This window comes from Aricia agestis, chromosome 16 (assembly GCF_905147365.1).
Source record: "Aricia agestis chromosome 16, ilAriAges1.1, whole genome shotgun sequence".
Taxonomy (NCBI): domain Eukaryota; kingdom Metazoa; phylum Arthropoda; class Insecta; order Lepidoptera; family Lycaenidae; genus Aricia; species Aricia agestis.
Genome location: NC_056421.1, coordinates 11,554,691 through 11,577,200, shown reverse-complemented (window position 1 = coordinate 11,577,200; position 22,510 = coordinate 11,554,691). Strand labels below are relative to the sequence as shown.

At 35.0% G+C, this 22,510-nt stretch overlaps 2 protein-coding genes and 1 long non-coding RNA gene across 3 annotated transcripts; 2 read left to right on the top strand and 1 right to left on the bottom strand.

Moving 5' to 3' along the window:
* Window positions 1-1,321: 1,321 nt before the first annotated feature.
* LOC121734735 lies at window positions 1,322-4,315 on the top strand. Its single transcript, XM_042125337.1, has 3 exons — window positions 1,322-1,481; window positions 2,915-3,041; window positions 4,100-4,315. Exons 1-3 carry the CDS (start codon window positions 1,388-1,390, stop codon window positions 4,197-4,199), a joined length of 321 nt encoding a protein of 106 aa, XP_041981271.1. The 5' UTR covers window positions 1,322-1,387; the 3' UTR covers window positions 4,200-4,315.
* Window positions 4,316-5,422: 1,107 nt separating this feature from the next.
* Window positions 5,423-20,740, top strand: LOC121734904. Its single transcript, XR_006036800.1, has 3 exons — window positions 5,423-5,502; window positions 15,358-15,365; window positions 20,731-20,740. It is a non-coding gene; the product is annotated as an uncharacterized LOC121734904 (long non-coding RNA).
* Window positions 10,619-18,531, bottom strand: LOC121734903. Its single transcript, XM_042125535.1, has 3 exons — window positions 18,277-18,531; window positions 12,468-12,588; window positions 10,619-11,303 (listed from the first exon to the last, which is right to left on the bottom strand). Exons 1-3 carry the CDS (start codon window positions 18,368-18,370, stop codon window positions 11,180-11,182), a joined length of 339 nt encoding a protein of 112 aa, XP_041981469.1. The 5' UTR covers window positions 18,371-18,531; the 3' UTR covers window positions 10,619-11,179.
* Window positions 20,741-22,510: the final 1,770 nt, after the last annotated feature.

Below are 22,510 nucleotides of genomic sequence, written 5' to 3'. Positions count from 1 at the left end.
AATCAGCCAAGTACTAATCGGACTCGCGCTCGACTCCGTTATATAGGAAAATTTGGGTTTTTTGGTATTACACACAAACAATGTATGTATTGAATAGGCTCAAAAAACTTTAAACTACTGAACTGATTTAAAAACTCTTTCACCCACGAATAGCTACGTCCTGTGTGATGGACATAGGCTATTTTTTATTCTGAAAAATATTAGAGATCCTTCCGAAAATTGGCCAAATCCCAAAGTGGCAAAACATTTCCATAAAATTACATTATTTTGCTTGCGCTGCGAAAAGTATTCATGATACATAAGAATAATGTTCTACATTTTTATAGTATTCATCACTATCTACAAAAAGTCCGCGACAGCGTATTATCGCTATCTGTTATGGTTAACGATCAATAACCATTTCTTTCGTTAAACATTTAATTTCAAATCATCAGCTTCTAATTGAGAGGCTTTTTAGGGTTCCGTGCCAAAAGGGTAAAAACGGGACCCTATTACTAAGATAGGAGGAGGATGTCAGCTGTCCGTCTGTCTGTCCCCAGGCTGTAACTCAAGAACGGGAATAGCTAATTAACTGACATGAACATGGAGCGTTTCGGTTTTAATTATATTGTTCTGCCTATCTTAAAATTTGTTTAAAAATCATTATTGTCAATACCACGTGAAAACTAAAGAGGGGGGGGGGGGGTCTTGGCACAATAATAATTATAATAATAAACAATTATTAATCATTACATTACCTGAAGTTGCTTGGCCACAAGCCCGCAACCTTACCCTGTAAAGGTAAATAAAAAACAAAAAAATAATAATAATAATAAGTTTATTTCAGACCATAGGACAGATAATACTGCGCGTGGTTATTAAAGGGAGGTCAAAAATCTTAAAAAATAAGTCACGTAGTATGGGTATGTTCCCTAACAGACAGACATATTATTATTTTAAAATTAAATAGAAGGATATTGTACCTATACCTAGTAGGTACTCATCGATTTATAAGACCCCATTATTCTTAAATAATTATATACCTTCATAAAAAAAATTAATATTGTGATCTATGAACCCATCGACAATACTATTTTCCTGTTCATAATGAAACCGCAAAGTCGTTGTAACCACAGACTAGATAACGCCCGCAACTCCGTTGCGCCAAAACTTGTTTATCGCGGTGGAACCGTACATTTTACCGGGACTAAAATTACCCTATTTCCTTTCCCGGGACTCAAAGTATCTCCACGCCAAATTTCAGTCAAATCAGTTCAGTGGTTTGAGCGTGAAGAGGCAACAAACAGACATCCTTTCGCATTTATAATATTTGTACAGATGGTAGTGTGGATTATATAGGAAATCGAATTGACCTTCAGTTCAGTGTTAGTTACATCCTCGTACAGACATGTCGGTTAAGTTGTTTGTTTGTCTCTCAATGTTGTATGTCGCTTACGCGGCAGTAGCATTTGTACCAATCGAAGAGAAGCCACCAAAATTCGGTATGTAAAGTAACAATTATTATAAATAAACACTTCGGACTGCCGTGCGTTTACTGGGCACTACTGGCACAGACAGCATCCGATTAAAATCCGAGATGTTGCACACGTCATATCAAAATATTGACAGACCATAAAGTTAATATACCTAGCGGAATAAAGAAACAAAGGCCTGAGCAAGAGAGATGTCACTATCAGTAACACTGCGTGGTAAAAAGAGACGTGTGATAGACAGCAGCACTCTTTATTTGACGTCTAGTCGGCACGTGCCGCACGTTGACAATTTAATTTCATGGAATTCATGTTCAATCATGCTTGTCAGCTTGTGTAAGTGTATACGTACACATATTTTTCACACAGATGAAAACCAATTTCGGTTTCGTTTGACAGTTCGAGATTGTTGCTCTATTAGGTATATTAACTTTATGTGACAGACACGTTGGCAAACGTGGAACAAAACTTTTGTTTACCGATTGTGCTGATGCTGCGTCTGCCGTGATAACATTGCAGTAATATATCCTACTTCATTTGGCTCACGTGGACATTCGACAAAACAAACCAATGTAGATAGAAAATTAAACCTATAGCGTATGGCTATGATATTCTATTATGCGTATGGTCACAAATTGGCATTTTTCTAGGTTTCCGTACCCAAAGGGTAAAAACGGGACCCCATTACTGAGACTTCAATGTCTGTCCGTCTGTCTGTCTGTCTCCAGGCTGTATCTCAAGAACCGCTATAGCTAGACTTCTGAAATTTTCACAGATTGTGTTTATCTCTTGCCGCTATAACAACAAATACTGAAAACAAAATAAAGTTCATATTTAAGGGGGGCTCCCATACAGCAAACGTGATTTTTTTGGTTTTTTTTGCTTGCACTTGAAATATTCACAAAATCCTTAATTATATTCGTACTTTAATATTTCACAATAAAATTAAAATAAAATAAATAATTAAGGGAATTTCCCATACAAAAACCACTGTTTTTCGCTCTATAGCAGTACGGAACCTTTCGTCCGGAATAAAAAGTATCCTGCGTCTTTTCCCGGGACTAAGTATCTCCATACCAAATTTCAGCAAAATCGGTTCAGCGGTTTGGCGTGAAAGGTAAGAGACAGATAGACACACTTTCGCTTTTAAAATAATACGAGCTTTTGCCCGCGGCTTCGCTCGCGTTAGGAAGTATTATTATATACAAACTTTCATCCCCTATTTTAACCCCTTGGAGGTAGAATTAATCAAAATCCTTTCTTAGCGGATGCCTACGTCATATCATCTACCTGCATGCCAAATTTCAGCCCGATCGGTAACAGTGGTTTGGGCTGTGCGTTGATAGATCACCATATCAGTCAGTCACCTTTGGTTTTTATATAATATATAGATTAGTATAGATTACATTAACATGAGCTATAATATGGGTTAAATATCTTTTCAGCCAACATCCCTGGTTGCTACCTTCGTGACTATGACATGGTGTTGGGTTTCGGTGAATCATTCTCACCGGCTGATGGCAGCTGCACCAGATACTATTGTAACGACGACGGACAGGCTCACCATGTTGGGTATGAAATTATTATATCGCTTTTAAAACAAGACAAAAAATGAAAAACTTTTAACCTGATTACGTAAAAAATGAAAAAAATATCCATTGTCACTCGTGACATCATAACTATGTAATATAGAACACCTCCTTCGTTGAAGTCGGATCATTTTTAGGCAGTAAGTAATTGTTAATTTAGCGCCTCCGTGGTCCAGTGGTTTAGAGCCTCGCTCTTGACTAGGATGTCGTGGATTCGATTCGCGCGTTGGAAACTTCATGTTAATTCCAAGTTCGGTTAGGACAATGCAGGCTGATCACCTGATTATCTGACAAGTAAGATGATCCATGCGTCGGATTGGCATGTAAAAAGTCGCCGGTCGTGTCGGTCTTCCGTCCCACTGGGTTATGAAAGTAAAAGGAATAGAGAGTGCTCTTGTGTACTGCGCACTCACTTGGGCACTACAAAATACTCCTGCGTATCTGGCCTGGTTTCAATAAAGCCAGCCACCGCCACCGAAACCAGTGTGGGAGTAATTATTATTATTTATTATGTAATATATTTGATGAATCTGTTATATAGTTTAGCCGCTTTCATACATAAACTGCCAAAATCCTCCTTCCTTTCATGTTCTAAAATGTCTCTGTCAGCCACAGCAGCATAATAATATTAATATGTTATTTTTTTACTCAAGCATACTTATAGAAAACAAGAAATGGAACAGCAACAAATGGACCATTTTGTCGCGTAATTTAAAAACCATAAATATATTTCATGTAAGCTATGGGCAAATTATAGTGTATGCTTGAACTAATCTATGTACAGATTTTGGAAGCTTAAATCACTCTCCTCTGTTAGCAAAATTAGAATTCCTGTTTTTAAAGAGGCCTTTTTGATTAATTATTCTGTGTTATAAAAGTTGATCAATCGTGTTATGTTATGGGTAATTCAAAGATAAAGACATGATGAATACTGACAATGAACTTTAATATTTTCTTACTTTAGTCATTGTTGAGAAAAATCGATATTGCTGCAGCCAAATTATCAAGGCGTCACCTTACGTAATTTTATTGATATTACAGGTGCGTACCTCTGGGAACTACCTTGGACTGCAATGAGCCTGGAACTGGAAGTCTGGCTTTCCCGGAATGCTGTAGAAAACTCGTGTGCCCTGAACAATAATAATAATTATTATTAATACTATTGGATTATAGATTATTTGGAACCATTAATTATAATCAATGGTTCTAAATAATATATATGTAATGTATTCTAAATAAAAATGAATTTAAAATTTAGTCTGTTCTTAAAAGAGTTTTTACATTATAATTTTCCGATTACGCATAAAATAATACCAACTGGTGACTGACGTTTTTGCACCGCTACAAAAAATCGCAAGAACACTTGTAAGATATACCGCTGATTAGTCGACATGTTTAAATAAAAAAATTGATACTTTGGACCCTTTTGATTGGTTGCTGAGTCAGTGAAATATTGGCATGGTAAGTATTTTATTGGATTTCAAGTAAAAAGTGGAGGTTTCTTAATTCGACCATATACTATATTGTGGTACAATGTACCTGATCCTGTTTTTTATTTGAATTGCAACATTAAATTACGTTACATTACAGGCATTGCAACCATGTACCATTGAGGAAATTGATTCCACCCTATAGGCAGCATGTACAAAATATGTTTGTATGCTAATTAATATGTCCTTTCCCGGGACTCAAATTATCTCCTTAACATCATCCTAGTCGGCCCAGTCGTCGAGATAGAAATGTACACGATTTGGCATTTGTAATAAAAGAGATACAGTCTCAATGTTCAAAGCGAACAGGAATTCTCGTTACTACGTACGAAACAACGTGGACAATCGCCATCAAAATTTACATAGACTGTATTTCACAGTAGTAGTGCAGGGGTCACCAATTAGTTTCGCTTGGGAGTTGAGGTCCATTTTTAAGGAATGCAACGACCTTCGCGGTCCACACATTTTATAAAAAAAATATAACAAAGGTAATTACGGATATTACTAAGCAAATATTAATGAGCAAAGTGACAATTTTTGTTGCTTGTTTGGAGTTAAATTGGTGCAAGCTATTGACAGACTTCCTCGAGATGTTCAGCCGTAAGTCGAGACTGAAATTTATTTTTAACGAAGTTCATCTTCGATTCGCTTGGTCCGCATACAATGGGTCGGCGGTCCGGACGCGGACCGCGGTCCGTCATTTGGTGACCCCTGATCTAGTGTATCTACGCTTGCAAAGTTGTAACGTTTAACCGTTGAAATGTATGGCAAAGAAAAGTGGAATGGAATGAAAAGTAAGGCTGCAGTTACTAGGAATAGCTTATTTATGTTTTAAAAATAAGCTTTAGGTCCAATTTCACCAACGTACGTTAGTGTTGACAGCTTGTTAAAATGTCATGTCTTCTCTTTCATTAGTATGAAAAAAAGAGAGGTGACGTGATACTAATTTCAGTCGTTGGTGAAATTGGGCCTAAAGCCGGCCATACCACATCTTGCAGACGAGACCGACTGCAAGATAAGGTTGCCGCTTGGCGATCTGCAGTTTTCATACCTCATAATATATTCAAATTCATATCCTCAATACACGGACCGCTCGACTCTAGCAGTTTTTGAGCGGCCGGAGCAGTCGGAGCTGAGGGCTAGACAAGCGGCAAGCGATTATCGTAAACGCTAACGCCACAAAATGTATGGGATTTGACATATTATTTAGTATTCGCTAGCGAAGCGATGATTTATGTCAATCCCATACATTTTGTGGCGTTAGCGTTAGAGTTTACGATAATCGCTTGCCACTTGTCTACTAGGGTCGAACAACAAAGGTAATGTATGGTTGACTGCATGATGCGATCGTGTTGCAGTCGTATACGACTTTAACGCGACCGCTCTAGAGCAGTCGGTCTCGGCTGCAACTTGCGGTCCATCTTTGGCTCGTCTTAGAGCCAGTCGCTATAATGAAAACAATATTTTTACGGTTGGAATAATTATTTTTATCACAAAATATTTAGGGGAAAATATTAACGGTTCAAAACGTTGACCTAAAATATTGCTTTTATTGTTGCAACAGGCGTTAAAGCTTATTTAATATAATTATGTATTAATTAAAGAAAATTTAAAACTATCACTAGGAACACTCCCAGTGCCGTAAATAGGGCGGTGCCACCGGTGCCCAGGCACAGGGCGTAGACTCTGGGGGGCGCAAGAATGCCCAGACCAGATAGATCCTTATTTTTCGAATTGCTCCCGATAAGTTCCCGCTGCGCCCTAGAGATGTTTCCCAATGTAGTAAAAAAACACATAACCTCCTCCTTTTTGAAAATCAGTTTAAAAACAAAGGTGTAGTTATATACTCGTAGAAGCTCGCACAGGGTGCAAAAAAAGCTATTTCCGGCACTGAACACTCCTGATCATATCAGCTTTTAAACAAAAAAAAAACTAAATAAAAATCGGTCCACCCGCTTAGATGCTACGATGCCATGAACAGATGCCATCTGTCGGCTGCACTGACCTCCATTAAACAAGTACGCTGGACTTATAATACCCTTTGAAATGACAGCTATTTTTTCACGTCCGATTTGCCCACCCACCCTCGAGTACAAAAAGCGCTATTCGCGGACGACACGGCCCTTTTCTTTGCTCATCGCCAAATAGCTTTCGCGTCCAAAAAACTCCAAGAAGCAGTTACCGAACTCGGTAAATGGTTCGCTAAATGGAGAATTGAACTAAACCCCGACAAAAGTCACGCTATATTATTTAACGGACTAAAACGTAAGAAAATGCAACCTATTAGTCTGCACGGAAAATTAATTCCCGAAGTCACGGCTGTCAAATACTTAGGAGTAGTACTAAACAAGTCGATGTCATTCACGAACCATATATCGAATACCGTACGTAAAGCGAAATTTGTATTATACAAATTATATCCTTTACTCAACGCAAGTAGCAAAATGTCCTTAAGACATAAGCTCACCTTATACAAAACATGTATAAGAACGATACTCACTTATGCGTGCGTCTCTTTCGCACACATAAGTGACAATCAGATGAACCAATTGCAACGAGTACAAAACCGTTTTTTGCGCATGGCAACAGGTGCCCCCCGTTACATGCGAAACATCGACTTGCATAGAGACTGCGAGCTTATCACTATCAAAGCCTATATCAAAGAACTCTCAGAGAGATTCTTTGAGAAAGGCAAAGTACATCCCAATCCGCTCATTCGTAAGGCTGTGGACTACGAACATGACGCATCATTCCGATACCCCTTCAGACGGCCTAAGCATATCTTAGCCGACCCTGTAGACCCCATCACAGAATACGTAACGTACTGTGTACAGTTACGTAAACACAAATCACACTCACCCGCGTGGTTAGTACTGCACCGGGGACGACGCCGGCGCCTTCCCCGAGGACTTAACACGACCCGAACGACAAACAGACAGACCGACCGAAATCCGGTGCCGAGCTCGATCCCGGGTTCAAGTTCGCATGCGGATAGTATAGGAACACACCTAAATCATGACCGCGACCGCGACATTGTCGTAGAGAGCTCTACCAATTACTTTGACATTAGAACATACACGCGTATGTCACCCCAACCGGACTCGGAAGGGGAGAGGGACGGCCCTCTTTTAAGCAATAACATTAATAACTTGAGCTCATCTACCGCGATAACTCGTACGCAGCTAGTTTGTGCTACCGCGCGCGAGCAGCCTCACTCGTCTGAGAGTGAGTAAGGGGTCGGACCCCTTAAGAGCAGGGGGGACCCGTGTCCCCACGTCAGATAAAAATAGCTTATTTTCGTAGCTCTCCCCAATATTGCCCGTCTAGAATGTCACACGTGTGACTTTAGGGGAGGGGGCCAGGCCCCCCTCATTGTTTACTTCCAAACCAACTAGCAACAGACTAGTTATAGCCACGATTAAACTACCATGGTCTTAACCAGACCAGTAGCTTAGACCCTTTCGAAAAAAAAAAAAAAAAAAAAAAAAAAGCTATTTTTTGTGCCTATTTGAAGCGGAATCAGCGCCCCCAATGCGGGCTGAAGAGAACTAAATCTGACGTAAAAATTACGTTTGAAAGTCGCCATATTGGCGCTGATAGCAGTAGTGGGAGTACTTGGAACTAATACTAGTGATGACAACTGTTGTTATTGGTTGTGGTTATGTCAAATTTAGTTCTCTTCCCCGCATTGGGGGCGCTGATTCCGCTTCAAATAGGCACAAAAAGCAGGTGGGTATCTTCAGTCCAGCGTACTTGTATAATGGAGGTCAGTGGTCGGCTGGGTTTCACGTAACGTAATCAAATAACGTAGGTTCTCAATCTAGGAATCAACTTCCTTGATAGTGCTTAGTCAAAATTCAAAAGTAAATAAATAAAAATAGTTTTGTTAATTGTTTCCACGGAGCTAATACAAATACTTTTATATTAGCTCCGTGATTGTTTCTGAATAAAGAATCAAATGTTTTTAGAACATCCTCTGTTGCCTACCACCGGTACACATGATAGATAGACAGACACGTCGAACTTATAACACCCCTCTTTTTAATCAAATGTTTTAAGTTTTAACTTATATCGAAATAAATTCAACCTTCCTCCTTCATGCTTTTACAAGTCACAGATGGCGCTTAAACATTAATGATAGTGACATCTTTTGTATAGAACTTGAGACAAAACGAACTATGGGAACTTGTAAGTTATATGTCTTGATGTCTTGGTTGTAAAATTCGAATCATATTTTCAAACGATGTCATAGATGGCGTTAGCATGCTGTTAACACATGAAATTAGCTTTATTCCAGAGTGCAGAATCAGCATAGATAGTAAACAAAAAGTTTTGGTCCATTATGGCGGTCCATATACTAGATCATTTAAAAAATAGTGGGGGTGAAAGTATTAAAACATAAAACACTACAGCAGCACTTCAAAATTTTTAACATAAGCCATCCATTGTCGGTAAAACTCTTCATTAAATTGAAGGTTAATCATAATTAAATGTCTCTGAGTACGGCGGTCAGTGATTTAATGAATACTTAACTTTAATTGAATGAAGATATCAATGACATAAATTCCGTACTTACATTTTCCGTCAAACTCTTCATTTAATAAGGGTGGGTTGAACCAACTTACTTTAACTATAACTTTAACTACAATGCAAAATGTCAAATCTTTGGTTAAAGTCAAAAATGGACGCCATATTACCACCATAGAGCTCGACAAGGCTTTAAATGCACGTGACGAAAAAAGGAACTAACGCTGTCATCATACTAAAACGCCATTTTTGGCAGTTCTTCTTTACTTCCGGGCCCCCCCCCCCACCCACGTTCATTTAAAGCCTTGTCGGACCAGCAACGTCTTCTGTCAAATTATGTGGTCAAAGTTAAGGTTAAAGTTTTTTTTTTTAATCTTTTTATTTTACAGAGGCTTATAAAAGTCAAGTGTTAATGTCAGCCTACGTTAAAGTTAAATTAGCCTTAACTATAACCATAACTTTGACCATAACTATAACTTTAACCACGCCTCTGGTGCAACCCACCCTTAAAGGGAATATTACGCAAAAGTCGGAGGTAGAGGGCGTTACTAGCACATAAAGTAAATAATCCGACGTCATATTATGTGAGTATTAACAGAAACGTTGTCAAACGTCGAACAAAACTTCTTGCTTACTGTGTGTATAGCTGGTGCTGGCTTTAGCATCAAAGCATTGTAGTAATATCCTATTGTTATGCTAAGTACTCACATACGGTTTTGCTTAGAGATGCCGAGCCGATTAGTCGGCTGCAAAGAAGCCGACTAATCGGCCGACTAGTCGGCTAAGCTTATTATGGTTTCAGAAGTTTCCGTAACGCTTTTTTACTGCTGTTTCGCGGGTAAGTCGCATACGCCGCCGCACGTGTCGAATCTTGTTATGTTTAGGTACTTCGCGTACGTTACTTTATTTTGTTTCTATGATACAGTTGATAATAATTTTCATTAAATACCTATTTCATGTACATGAAATCTCGATTTAATAATACATACTTAATTTGTTGTTAAGATTATATTTAAGTACAAAAATAATTTCTTTATTAGGTAGTAATTTTAGAAACACTTAATTTAATTTTAAAATGTGTAACACTGATCGAGTGCGACATACTTACAGCTGTGTTTAACATTATAAATAATAAACAAGGTGTTTCTTTAATGTAATTTCAATAATAGCAAAAAAAGTAAAAAGCCGATTAGTCGGCGCTTTTTGCCGACTATTCGCTGACTACAAAAGTGGCCGGATAGTCGGCTTTACCGACTAGTCGCCGACTACAAAAGTGGCCGGATAGTCGGCTAGTCAGCACATCTCTAGACTCACTTTTGCTCGATAGTTTTACTCCGAATCGAAGGAAATGACATATTTGACATAATATTTAATTCTATCGAGCCGGCTCGAAGCGAGCCTTCGAGCTGTCAGTTTTGCGGTCCACGGTTTGCGGTTATTGCTCGATTTGGAGTAAAATTATCGAGCAAAACCGTATGTGAGTACTTGGCATTAAACATCTTTCAGTACGACTGATCAATGGTTAAATAAAAAAAGAAACAAATAAAAAATAAGATTAATTTAATTAAATAAATTATTATAACAATTTGGTGGCAAGATAGCTTCTAAAGTTGAAAACTTTCAACTTACTAAAGGAACTATAAATAAATTAGAGTATAAGCTACAGTCGACATTAATACACTAAAACTAGTCAAAATTATGTATTTACAACATTTACAAAAGTGTTAGTAGCAGACATTTACAAGTTTGAGATCGAGTAACGAAAAACTGTTAAACAAAACACCAAAAAAAAAATTAAATTGAAACTTTGAGAAAACTCAGGTTATTCTTTCTCAACAAGTCGTTCTGTAATTATTTAATCCAGTCAAAATTATATAAAACAGCAAGATACGTACAGCCAAACGACAGATATTTCTAGTTTTAACCATTTAGATTTTCAGAACGCGTTTGACACGCGTTGGTTGGTTATTCCAAGACTACACTAAAACCATATTGAAAAGTTATTAGTGTAAGCGAACTTGTAATACATTAGCAAAATCGATTGGCTCTGTTCTCCCGTTTGTTAGCCAGCAATGTGACTTATACCCTTTCTAACCTAGGCTTATTAGTAGAACAATATGCTGTTTTCGATTTCACATCTGACGTCTGGACAGCAATCGGGGTACGGTCTTCTTAAGTCTCCCTTGGTGATGTAGCAGTTAGGATCTTCCGTATAGACATAGCCGCATCTGTGAAGAGAGGAGAAGAATATTAATTTTCATAAAATATAGCTAAACACATTTTAGATATTACACAAGTTGGAATAATCTATGAAACCGAAAGGTTCATGCTTATGGAACAGTTAAACAGACTTTTTTTCAAGAAATATAAAAGCTATAATAGTTAAGGTAAAATTGGTAGATACGCCCAAAGCAACACGAGATTCAAAGCTTGACATAAGGCTTCCGAGTCGGAAATAGCATAGAAACTGTATATTTTCCGGGATAATACTCGTAAATGTTCGGTATTTTCTCCGTGATTAAAGGGACTATCAAAATCGGACAGAGGCATTATTATGCTGGTTACAGATTTTTAATATTATATAGTATGAATAATTCACATTTCCATTATACCTACAATTTATCTTGCTCCGAAAATTCGATTGAACTTTGACATATTTTCTTAATTTTATGGATATTATACCATTTTATACGATTTAAAAATCCGCATTTTATTGGATTTTTTATAAAATTAATTATTTTCGTTAATTTAATTAAAACACTAAATTTGAGTGTGGCCTTCGGAAAACGTGGTATCTATTAAGTTTTTCTATGGATTTATGAGTTGTATTTATATCTTTTTAAAGTACTATGTAACATCGTATTTCCACGCTGTTTATACAGGGTGTAACAAAACTAAGTGATAATAATTTATGGTATGTACGTGTTCCTTGTAGGGAGTTCACTGAGAAAGTAGCAGCTGAAAGACCAAATTTTTTTTCACTTTTCTATGGGGAAACTCGTGACGCTCGGGCCCTTGCTCAAACAAAAGTGAAAAAAAATCGTCTTTCAGCGCTGCTACTTTCACAGTGAACTCTCTACAAGGAACACGTACACACCCTAAAGTATTATCACTTATTTTTGTTACACACTATAGAATACAATTTAATGGCAAAGTTATAAGTAAGTACCTACTGATCGGTCATCTTGGCGTTCATTGAGAGAGGTCTATGTCCAGCAGTGGACGACTATAGGCTGATATGATGATGATGACCTACTGATATTTTAAATTTCTTTTTCGTCCTATGTCGTCTATCGGGGCCCAAAATATTTCAATACTGCGTCAGACAGTTAGAATCCAGGATGTTCCCCACATCGTACGTTTGTCCAAATTAGTATAGAAAAAGTACTTACGATGCATAAGATAGGATGCCTTTATCACACTCTATCCTGTAGCATTGTCCGGGGGGGGTGATTTCTTCTCCGAAAGGCAGTACATCGTTTATTTCACTCACATAGCACCCCTCCTTGTGTGCTGTAACAATAGAGAAGTTTATATTAATTAACTAGCTGTCCCGGCAAACGTTTCTTTGCCATATAAAGTATTTCGCCCATATTATTTTATTGAAGTGACTAAATAAGTATGGCACCATGGCAACGTCCATCGGTATCCCGTCGCCCAAACAATGGTCGCCGTCAGTCTCGAGTTGTAATAATTTACTATTATTTATTCAACAAATGCACTTAGCAATATGAAAAGTACCCAGTAGCCGATTCTCAGACCCACTGAATATGAATATAAAATTTGGTTAAAATCAGTAAAGCCGTTTCGGAGGAGTACGGTGAGTGGTGACTAACATTGTGAGAACACGAGAATTTTATATATAAGATGAAGAATTGTAATCCTTACTAAAAAAATTAATGAAAAATGTATCTCCAAATGGTTAGCAACTAACTCTTTCAAAATGTCCTATTTTATACCACCAAAACTAATATTATGAATTGCGCTGTAGTTTTATACTTTTGTAGCTACCGAGGACTTATTGTTTTGTTTGAGTAAAAAAACCAATAAACGATTAAATACTAAAGTGTGTCTGTTTGTTGTCTCTTTACGCTTAAACCACTGAGCTGATTTAGATGAAAGGTATGATGATACTTTTAGAGACGAGAAAGGACATAGGAAAGATGGGGAAAATGTACGGTTTCCACGCGATAAATCGATGTAATAGAGTTGTTAGCGTCATGTAGTCAGAAATGAAAATTGTAAAGCAGACCAATTTAATTCAAAATAATTGTCGATGTAGGTATGCAAAGCAAATTCGATTCATTTCAATGTATTGCAATTTAAATCAATATTTCAGATATTACGATAAGCTAGCTTGACGCATTGTTAGCGCTTAGAAAAGATATTATATAAGAGACATAAAATAATACGTGATTCAACTTTAGAATATAAAATATATTATTAAATGAAATATGATATTATGTAGATAACTTGATTGACAAGTTCATATCGATTACAGCTTTTGTTATAACGATTTCCTGATCTAAAAATATTATAATAGAGACCAATTGTCTACGGTATAAATAAATTTGAATAATTTGTTTTATATAAGTACGGCATTGCTTCCTTATGGCTTAAAGTCGGAAATACTACTAAGCTGGTTACCATTGTGGTTTTTTCCAACACCTACAAAAAAAAAATCAGGAAAATCTGTGATTTTCCGTAGCAGAGATTATGAGTAAGATCAATATTTAAAAACATAACCCTTCCTGGCAGTCGGGTAAAACACCTTAATTACGTTGCATTAAATAATACTTTTTAGGGCTGAAATTTTGCCTATAGTTATTCAAGAAAATCTGTGATTTTACTTAGAAGATATTATGAGTAAGATCAATATTTAAAAAACCTTAGTTACGTTGCATTAAATAATACTTTTTGACGTTGAAATTTGATATACATGTATGAGTAGATTGCAAAAATCATTAAGGTTGGGTTGCACCAACTAACTTTAACTATAACTACAATGCAAAATGTCAAATCTTTGGTTAAAGTTACCAGTTACCGTAAAGTCTCCGTCCAAGAACGCCATATTTAACCTCCGCTCATACGTATATCTGAAAATTTACTATGATTTTTATTTTTTTCCTGTCGATTTTTACGGATAATTCAATTTTTTATACCCTCAATCCCGTTACCTATAGCTTCAATAAAAAAAAATAACGCAACAGACATCTGTGAATTTCTCTGGTTAAAGTTAATGTTAAAGTGAAAGCTAAAGGACGCCATATTTAACTATAACTTTAACTTTAACCACGCCTCTGGTGCAACCCAACCTTAATTACTTAGCAGTGGCCAGTGCGTTCTGTCAAATAGCATACATTTTATATACATTTTACATTAACTGATGAAGAATTAATGTAAAATGTATATGAAATGTATGAAATGTATTACTTCAAATAGCATACATTTTAAGACTTTGATGTCAAATAACCTAATTTTACTTGAATAACTGCTGCATTAAGAGACGATTGCGGCAGTGAGATAATCCTATTTAATTTATAACTTTATTTTATTGATTAATAAATTATATAACAATAATTTGTTATCTTAATTTTCAAAATCGCGGCTTCGGTACCTGCAATTATCATAAAATTATTCAAAAAACTAAAATCAACAAACATTACAATAAAAAGAAATGAATAATTTATAATAAGTAATTGTAAATAATGATATTCATGATTACTATAACTGTACAACACAACACTCAAGTTATGACCAGTTTTTTTTTTTATATTTTATATCTGTTTTAATTTATTCAGATCCGGCAAATTGGGAATATTTTAATTATTAATTATTATTATAGCTAATTTAGCAGATACTTATGTCTGAATATTAATAAAAAGCGGATTTTATGCCGGACCACAGAATATATATTAGTAGTACCAAGCCGGACGTAAAATATTTATGATAAAATATTGATGGATTATGTGATTTTCATATAGTGATAAAATACAAATTAAATAATTGAGTGTATGCTAAGTGATAAAAAAATGCTATGCAAATTATAGTGAGCTCGAAGACATTATAAACACATTCCTAACATTTATTTTTCAATTATCAAATAATAAAAAAAATTTGCTAGAAATTATTTTTTTAAATATTATCACGTCAAACTTCAAAGCAACATTTTTGTTTTTGTAATTTTTATAACAATGCGAGAGGGTTATTTTAAGTTGTCCTTAAATTTTGCTACTCACACATTTAAATAAGATACGCCTCTATTTTTGTACCAAGAGAAAGTTAACTTTGTAGTTCTGTTTTTTTTTTAGATTTAATGCAAAATAGCGTAACAGCCAGAAGAAGTTTTCGGTGGCTATTGGTGCTATTGTGTCGGCAAGATTATCTCTATAAAATTTAAAATATTATCAATAATCTGGTACCAGGATTATGAGATTTTTTTATGTACACGGGTATAGTTTTTGTAAGAAGTTTAATGCTGTATTCGTAGAAGAATTTAGAGGTAAAATATTGGAATACTTACATGATATTTTTTATATAATATAAATAAATATACAAATAAAAATGACACCGTTATCTTGAGAGGTCAATTATTTGAGGTTATCTTGAAACGAATGACTTGTTCAAAATACTATATAACGAGCTATATTTAGTCTAAATAAAACTATAGAACATTCTAGTTTACATGAAAATTAGTTTTGAAATTGAAAATTTTAAATTACTTACTTAAAAAACCTATTATAACATGGAGCGGTTTCCTAATGCAACAAAATTGTAATTCGCACTCGGCTGCAGTATAAGTATTACTCATAATTCCACCTACGTTTTTATACACGATATTAGATATTAAGATATTAATAGCTTATTAAAAATCCCTATAGAGTCGTTATTGCTTGCTTAATTCGCCATCTCCTTATGTGGACGATAATGACACATCTCGTGTCAAAATTACGTTCATACAAATACGGTGTTCGCTTGTTTGACTTTTTGTTGGGTTCAAAAAACGTTTATTGTGCGTCATGTTCTGCATAGTGTCTAAATATAGGCAGTCATCATCTCAATGTGTCATATCTTAATTAAATCAAAAGGTGCCTCTTCACAATGGTCCATGCTGGCCCATACAAGCCATCGTCATTAAGGGGGCGACTAACCCTAAAGTGTCAATTTTATAATTCATTTTTATACTTGAAAATAAGCCCCGAATCGTTTCATTTTCTAAAATTAGATACTATATTATATTTCCGAGAATTCGATCTGAGCAAAAACACGATATCTTAAAATTCTCTAGATAGAAAAAAATTACAAAGATGCATCTAATTTTCACGAATTTTTCATTTATTGCCATAACCGTGCATTGAACTAAGTTAATATTTTCACACATTGTATAAAATTCTATCATTGAAAGATCGACCTAGTGGATTTTTAAAATGTTGTATATTTATAGACTTATTGAGAACAAACTGATTTGGCGATGAATCCGTGTCGTCGTTTTTCACCTGGCATATGAAAGACGGACGTGAATGTGAAGAGAGAAGGACGATGTATGATTGTTTGGGATAGTCGTCTTAAGTAGACGGGGAGTAATGGTGTATGATGGCAGACGATGGCCAGTGGATTGCCAGGCAGGCAGCCGTGAGCAGTTGTGTTTAACACAAAGTGATCGTGGTCTACAATAATTAACGATAGCCTGTAGTGGGGCATCGTGGGCCATTGTGTACTGCGGGCTAAAGATCTGATCAAATATGGTAAACATTGGAGAGTCATATCAAAGCTCTAATATAAAGGTTAATGCCCGTTTTCAGGATTCAAAATACCGCTGAGGAGAAATCGTAACAGAGGTATTTTATATAAGCCTTGTAGCTATTTATGTAAAACATTTTCGCTTATGTGAACTTAGTATTTTAGCCTTGATGACCTAGGTGACTTGGTAAAAACTTAATAGGAAATTATAAATGGTCGCTAAAGGACATAATTTTTAAGTAAAGATATGTTTGGTGAAATTAAGAGTTGGCAAATTGTTTTGACTAAAAACTTTAAGATCTCTTCAGTATGTGAATGGTGTATGATGATGATCATGTATTCATTCTGATAATCTAAAAATATGTTAGAATCAAAATAGAAGTGAAAGTTAAGATTTTTGCATTTAAATTTCTCGATAATCTGAATTCTCGATCTACATTTTTATGAATGATTATATTATGTAGAGTTGGTCTAAACTCTACATAATATAATCTTATTTAATCCTAAGATAATCCAGCTTTAGTTAATAAGTTAGTTGAGCTGTTCAGATGAAGATAATATTTTGTATTTAAATGTGACTAACTGTCGGCTTTCTTAACCTTTTTTAAGAAATACGCAATTTGATATTCTATATCCTCGGAAACTATAATGATACCTAATACATCTCTTAAGTGTTATAACTTATAATTATAATGAATTAATAATATAATGAATTAATAATAAAATGACGTAAGTGTTACAAACCATGATAGTGATCGCGGCGTCATAGGATTTTTAGTTTCCGTTTTTACGTAAATCATAACGGCTTACCTAAACAGATGTTTTCGTTTCAAAACAGCATGAAACTTTTAGGTAACTAACTTTGATGTCTTTTGTGACGAAAATGCTAATGGGTCGTGTATTTTTATTTTTTAGTCAAGTTGTGTTTGTTTTGTGATAATAAGATAAATAGGTACTTAGATGAAGTGAAAAAAATATTTTATGTAATGATTTTATATCACTTGCAAAAATAAAAAATAAGTATTTGAGCATTACTAATATTGTTTTGATCACAAAATTAAACCTTAAATAGCAGAAAGTGCTTAAGGATTTAAGCACTTTCTGCTATTTAAGGTCCAGGGACTCAAAGTATTTCCCTACCAAATTTCAACAAAATCGGTACAACGGTTTAGGCAAGAAGAGGTAACAGACAGACAGACAGACTTTCGCATTTATAATATTAGTATGGATTAAAGCTATATGATTTAATTATTATAATAAAATATTGTTTCAATCCATGAATTAATGAATGAAAAATTAAACAATTAAACTGATATTAAACAAAAACTAAAGATTTTGATTTACTCCCATCAATCCCCAAGCGGCACCCGGCTGCCGCATAACAATTGACAATCTATTGTGTCTGCGATTCCCACGATAGAGGTATTACCAACAAAGTTTCTGAAGTTTAATTCTACTTACATAGTTCCTGAGGTTTGACCGGAGGTCTGCCGATGAAGGTGGCACCAAGAGCCATCCCGAACACCATGGTTAAGCACAAAATCCTGGACACCATTGTGTATTCTTCTCTTCTTTTCTTCTTCTCTTCTTTTGTTCAAGCAAAAATCTGCTTTGAAGTCTATCTTTACAGTATGTAAGTAGAAGTTGTATTGATATATCAAATAAACCGTAGAATTATTGTTTGTCTCGTAAGATGACTGAGTTTCCTCCGAAATATCAAACAAGACTGGCCGATGTGCTTGCGTCGTGATGTTTTTATTCAAACCAAACGGGTCCGGTCGATGTATTGATAACTTAAAGCCACATACAGAGCAACGATTTAAAGTGTAAGAATATTCTTCTTATATATAAAATTCTCGTGTCACAATGTTAGGCCGCGTACTCCTCCGAAACGGCTTTATTGATTTTAACCAAATTTTATATTCAGTGGGTCTGAGAATCGGCTACTGCCTGGGTATTTTTTATATTGATAAGTGCATTTGTTGAATAAATAATAGTAAATTATTACAACTCGAGACTGACGGCGACCATTGTTTGTGCGACGGGATAGCGATGGACGTTGCCATGGTGACATACTTATTTAGTCACTTCAATAACATAATACGGGCGAAATACTATATATGGCAAAGAAACGTTTGCCGGGACAACTAGTATTGTACATAATTATAAGTAATTATGTTACCCACAGGCTATACATTTTACACAGGCGACAGGACACAATATGCGATATGGTGGTGTGGTTAGGTTAGATTAGGCCCGTTACAATGCTCTATATTCTTATTAATATAATTTATTATGACAAATATACAGGTATTATGTTATGGAGATATAACTGAGAAGAAAGTAAAAATATAAAATTAAAGAAATGCAATGATTTTCTCGCGTGACATGAAATTTGTAACAATAAATTGAAGTTTTTCAAAAACTCATGTTATTGAATTCCAAACTTAGCAAGTAAATTTAAACCATATTGACTATAATTTAATGATAGAGTCTCTTTTTTTATTTACTCTTAAGAAATTAAGAAAAAAAACCCACAGGTTTAATAAACCTAAGTATCAATGTAAAGAGAACTAGCTGCCCGGCAAACGTTTTTTGCCACATACTTAAATTATTTATAGTTGTAATGCATTTGTATTGTAGTTCTTTATTTGTAAAATAATATTTTTTATTAAAGTGACTAAATAAGTATGGTACCATGGCAACGTCCATCACTATCCCGACGGCCGTCGCACAAGCAATGGTCGCCGTCAGTCTCGAGTTGTGATGATTTATTCAACAAACGCACTAATTAAATTAAAAAGAAGACGTTGTCCGATTCTCAACCCTAGCCGATATGCTCGCTAAGATTCACGAAAATCGGCGCCGTTTCAGAGGAGTTCAATTACGCACACCGTGACACGAGATTTTTATACATAATATATTAGATTAGACAGTCGTCCGTCTGCTCACAGCCTTACGAAGGCCGTCGCGCGACTTTGGAATGTTCATGGGAATTTCATCTGAATCACCGAATATAAACATACGTCACATATCCGTGAGCTAATGGCCTTACGCGTCGCCTTTATGGGAGATACGCCAAATTCTTCAATATTTAATACTTTCTAACATGATTTTATTGACCTCTTAAATTAGTGTATGCTCTCATTTGTTGACAGATGGAGCTACATCCTTTTCACTCTAATCTATACTCCTACAAGAACGTTTTGGCGCGTGACCTTGCGTTGAGTGGTTTGTTTTGTTTGCCTCCCTAGTAATATGTTGTTATGTTTTATGCATGGTCATTTTATCTATAAATACATACATACATACATACATACATACATACATACATACATACATACATACATACATACATACATACATACATACATACATACATACATACATACATACATACATACATACATACATACATACATACATACATACATACATACATACATACATACATAAAATAAAATTGGAGTGTCTGTTTGTAATGTTGAAAGAACCGTTTTTTACTACATGCATATGAATATACGCTACATACACCAAAACAACATTTTTTACAATTTTTGTCTGTATGTCTGTCTGTCTGTCTGTTAGTTCCGGCTAATCTCTGAAACGGCTGGAGCTATTTTGCCGGGACTTTTTTTGGTAGATAGCTGATGTAGTAAGGTGTAACTTAGGCTACTTTTTAACCGACTTCCAAGAAGGAGGAGATTATATTTTACTTTTTCATATTGGTTAGCGGACTATCCATCTTTGTTATTACTTATTATACTATGTTGACGCGGACGAAGTCGCGGGCAACAGCTAGTTATCAAATAATTATCAAGTAAAAATCTCAAAAATAAGTCTTTCGGTCGTGTGATTATGGAACAACTTTAAAAAGGCAGTTACAGTCATTTGGACTTTCCTCCTTAAAAAAAGAACAGTCTTTCGGCAGTGGGATTTTGGGCTAACCAATTTTTAATAAAGAACATTCGTTTATTCTTGGTATCTTGGCTTAACCTCTTTTTTCTCTTGCATATTGTATTTAATTATATCCAAGTACAATCGGATTATTGTTATTTATTATCCTGAGCACTCTGTACGGTACTTGTGAAAGTTGATTTTTATGTAATAAACAGTAAAAACACTTCTTACAGTTAAGGCCCAATTAAAGAAAGACACATAGCCCTTATCGAAATGTTTGCATTTTTATGGTTTGGTCCAGATAATCATTTTATATTCGTGTGACAGGGACTAAACTCATGTTACACGGCTGGGCCAATGGGCATTGTCCAAAAAAAATCACATGTAGTTTTTATGTTTTTTTTTCGTTAAAATAGGGTATTTTAAGAATATAAATTAAATAATTTTGAAATTCATTGGTCAGTTTTTTCTCAATAAATTTTTAAAGTTTCGCTCTGAAGTCATCATCGGCCGCCAATTGACCTCTGCATATGTTTTAAATTTCCTTTCAATCTTATTTATAATGGCTGGTTCGTCAAATGCAAGTTCTCATTATGTGAAAGCTGATACGAGAAGCTTACCAAAAGTTCGAAACGTAATGTTGGTCGAATTTATTGCTCATTTAACGCCATTGAAGGTCAAACAAAGGTTAAACGTATTTGTTCAAAAATATAAGTAACTAATGTGTATTTTTTTCGTTTATATACAGAAAAACGATCACTGACCTTATTCCTCGAAATGTTTTTGTAATGAGCAAAATTAAAAAAAAAATGGACAATCCCCATTTTAATTAAACTTTAAATGAATATTCAATAGGGTTAAAAAATGGTTAATATCGGACGCCTGTCCACACTTGCAAAACTAGAAGAGTCTATAGCAATGACTTCTAATTTTCCGTAAGTTTAAGACGCAAATTTGGATACAGGCTCTCTCATCGGCTTTTTTAATCACCTTCAATCCTTATTTTATGAACTGTCAATAAAACTAAACAGTAAATAAGACAATCTGAAGCAATATATTAAACATAAATCATAACAGACTTGAGCGCAGTCACCTCTTGATTAATTTAAAGTGGAATATTATAATCATACCTAATATTATAGATATCATGGCATACTAATAAATGGAAGTATGGATGTCAAAAAGTAAATTAAAAGTTATTAATTTACAATACATTATTGTTGATAATAATTTTTAATGGTTAAAACTTTAATCATCTAAAATTGTCACAGTTTTCAAGTGATGGTTTTCAAAATTCAATCAAGTGATGAAATAAAAATAAAGTCACTTATATTATGTTATATAATATTATAAGCAAGCAAAAAGTTTGGTCGCTTAAAAAGCATGTCAATTTTCAAATGATCAAACTCTTATCTACTTATTTAGATGCTATTTTGACATTTTAGGTTTGACATTGTCATGAAAGATTTTCCGTGCCTGGGCTGGGCCACATGTTGTCGAATTTTTAACGTAAACATCATCCCAACACAAATCTTCAATTATATTCAATTGTTCAATATGCATAAACAATAATATAATTGATGATGTATGGACAATGGAAGACCTTTTACATCCCACGAGATTTACACAGTTGCAAATGATATATTATGATATTATGTTTAATATATTATAGACCATAAAAGGTTAAAAGGTCAAGTAACTTAGCATCAGTTCACGTAGCACAGGTAGGTTCTGGATTACACGTCTATCTTTTTTTTTTATGAAATAAGGGGGCAAACGAGCAAACGGGTCACCT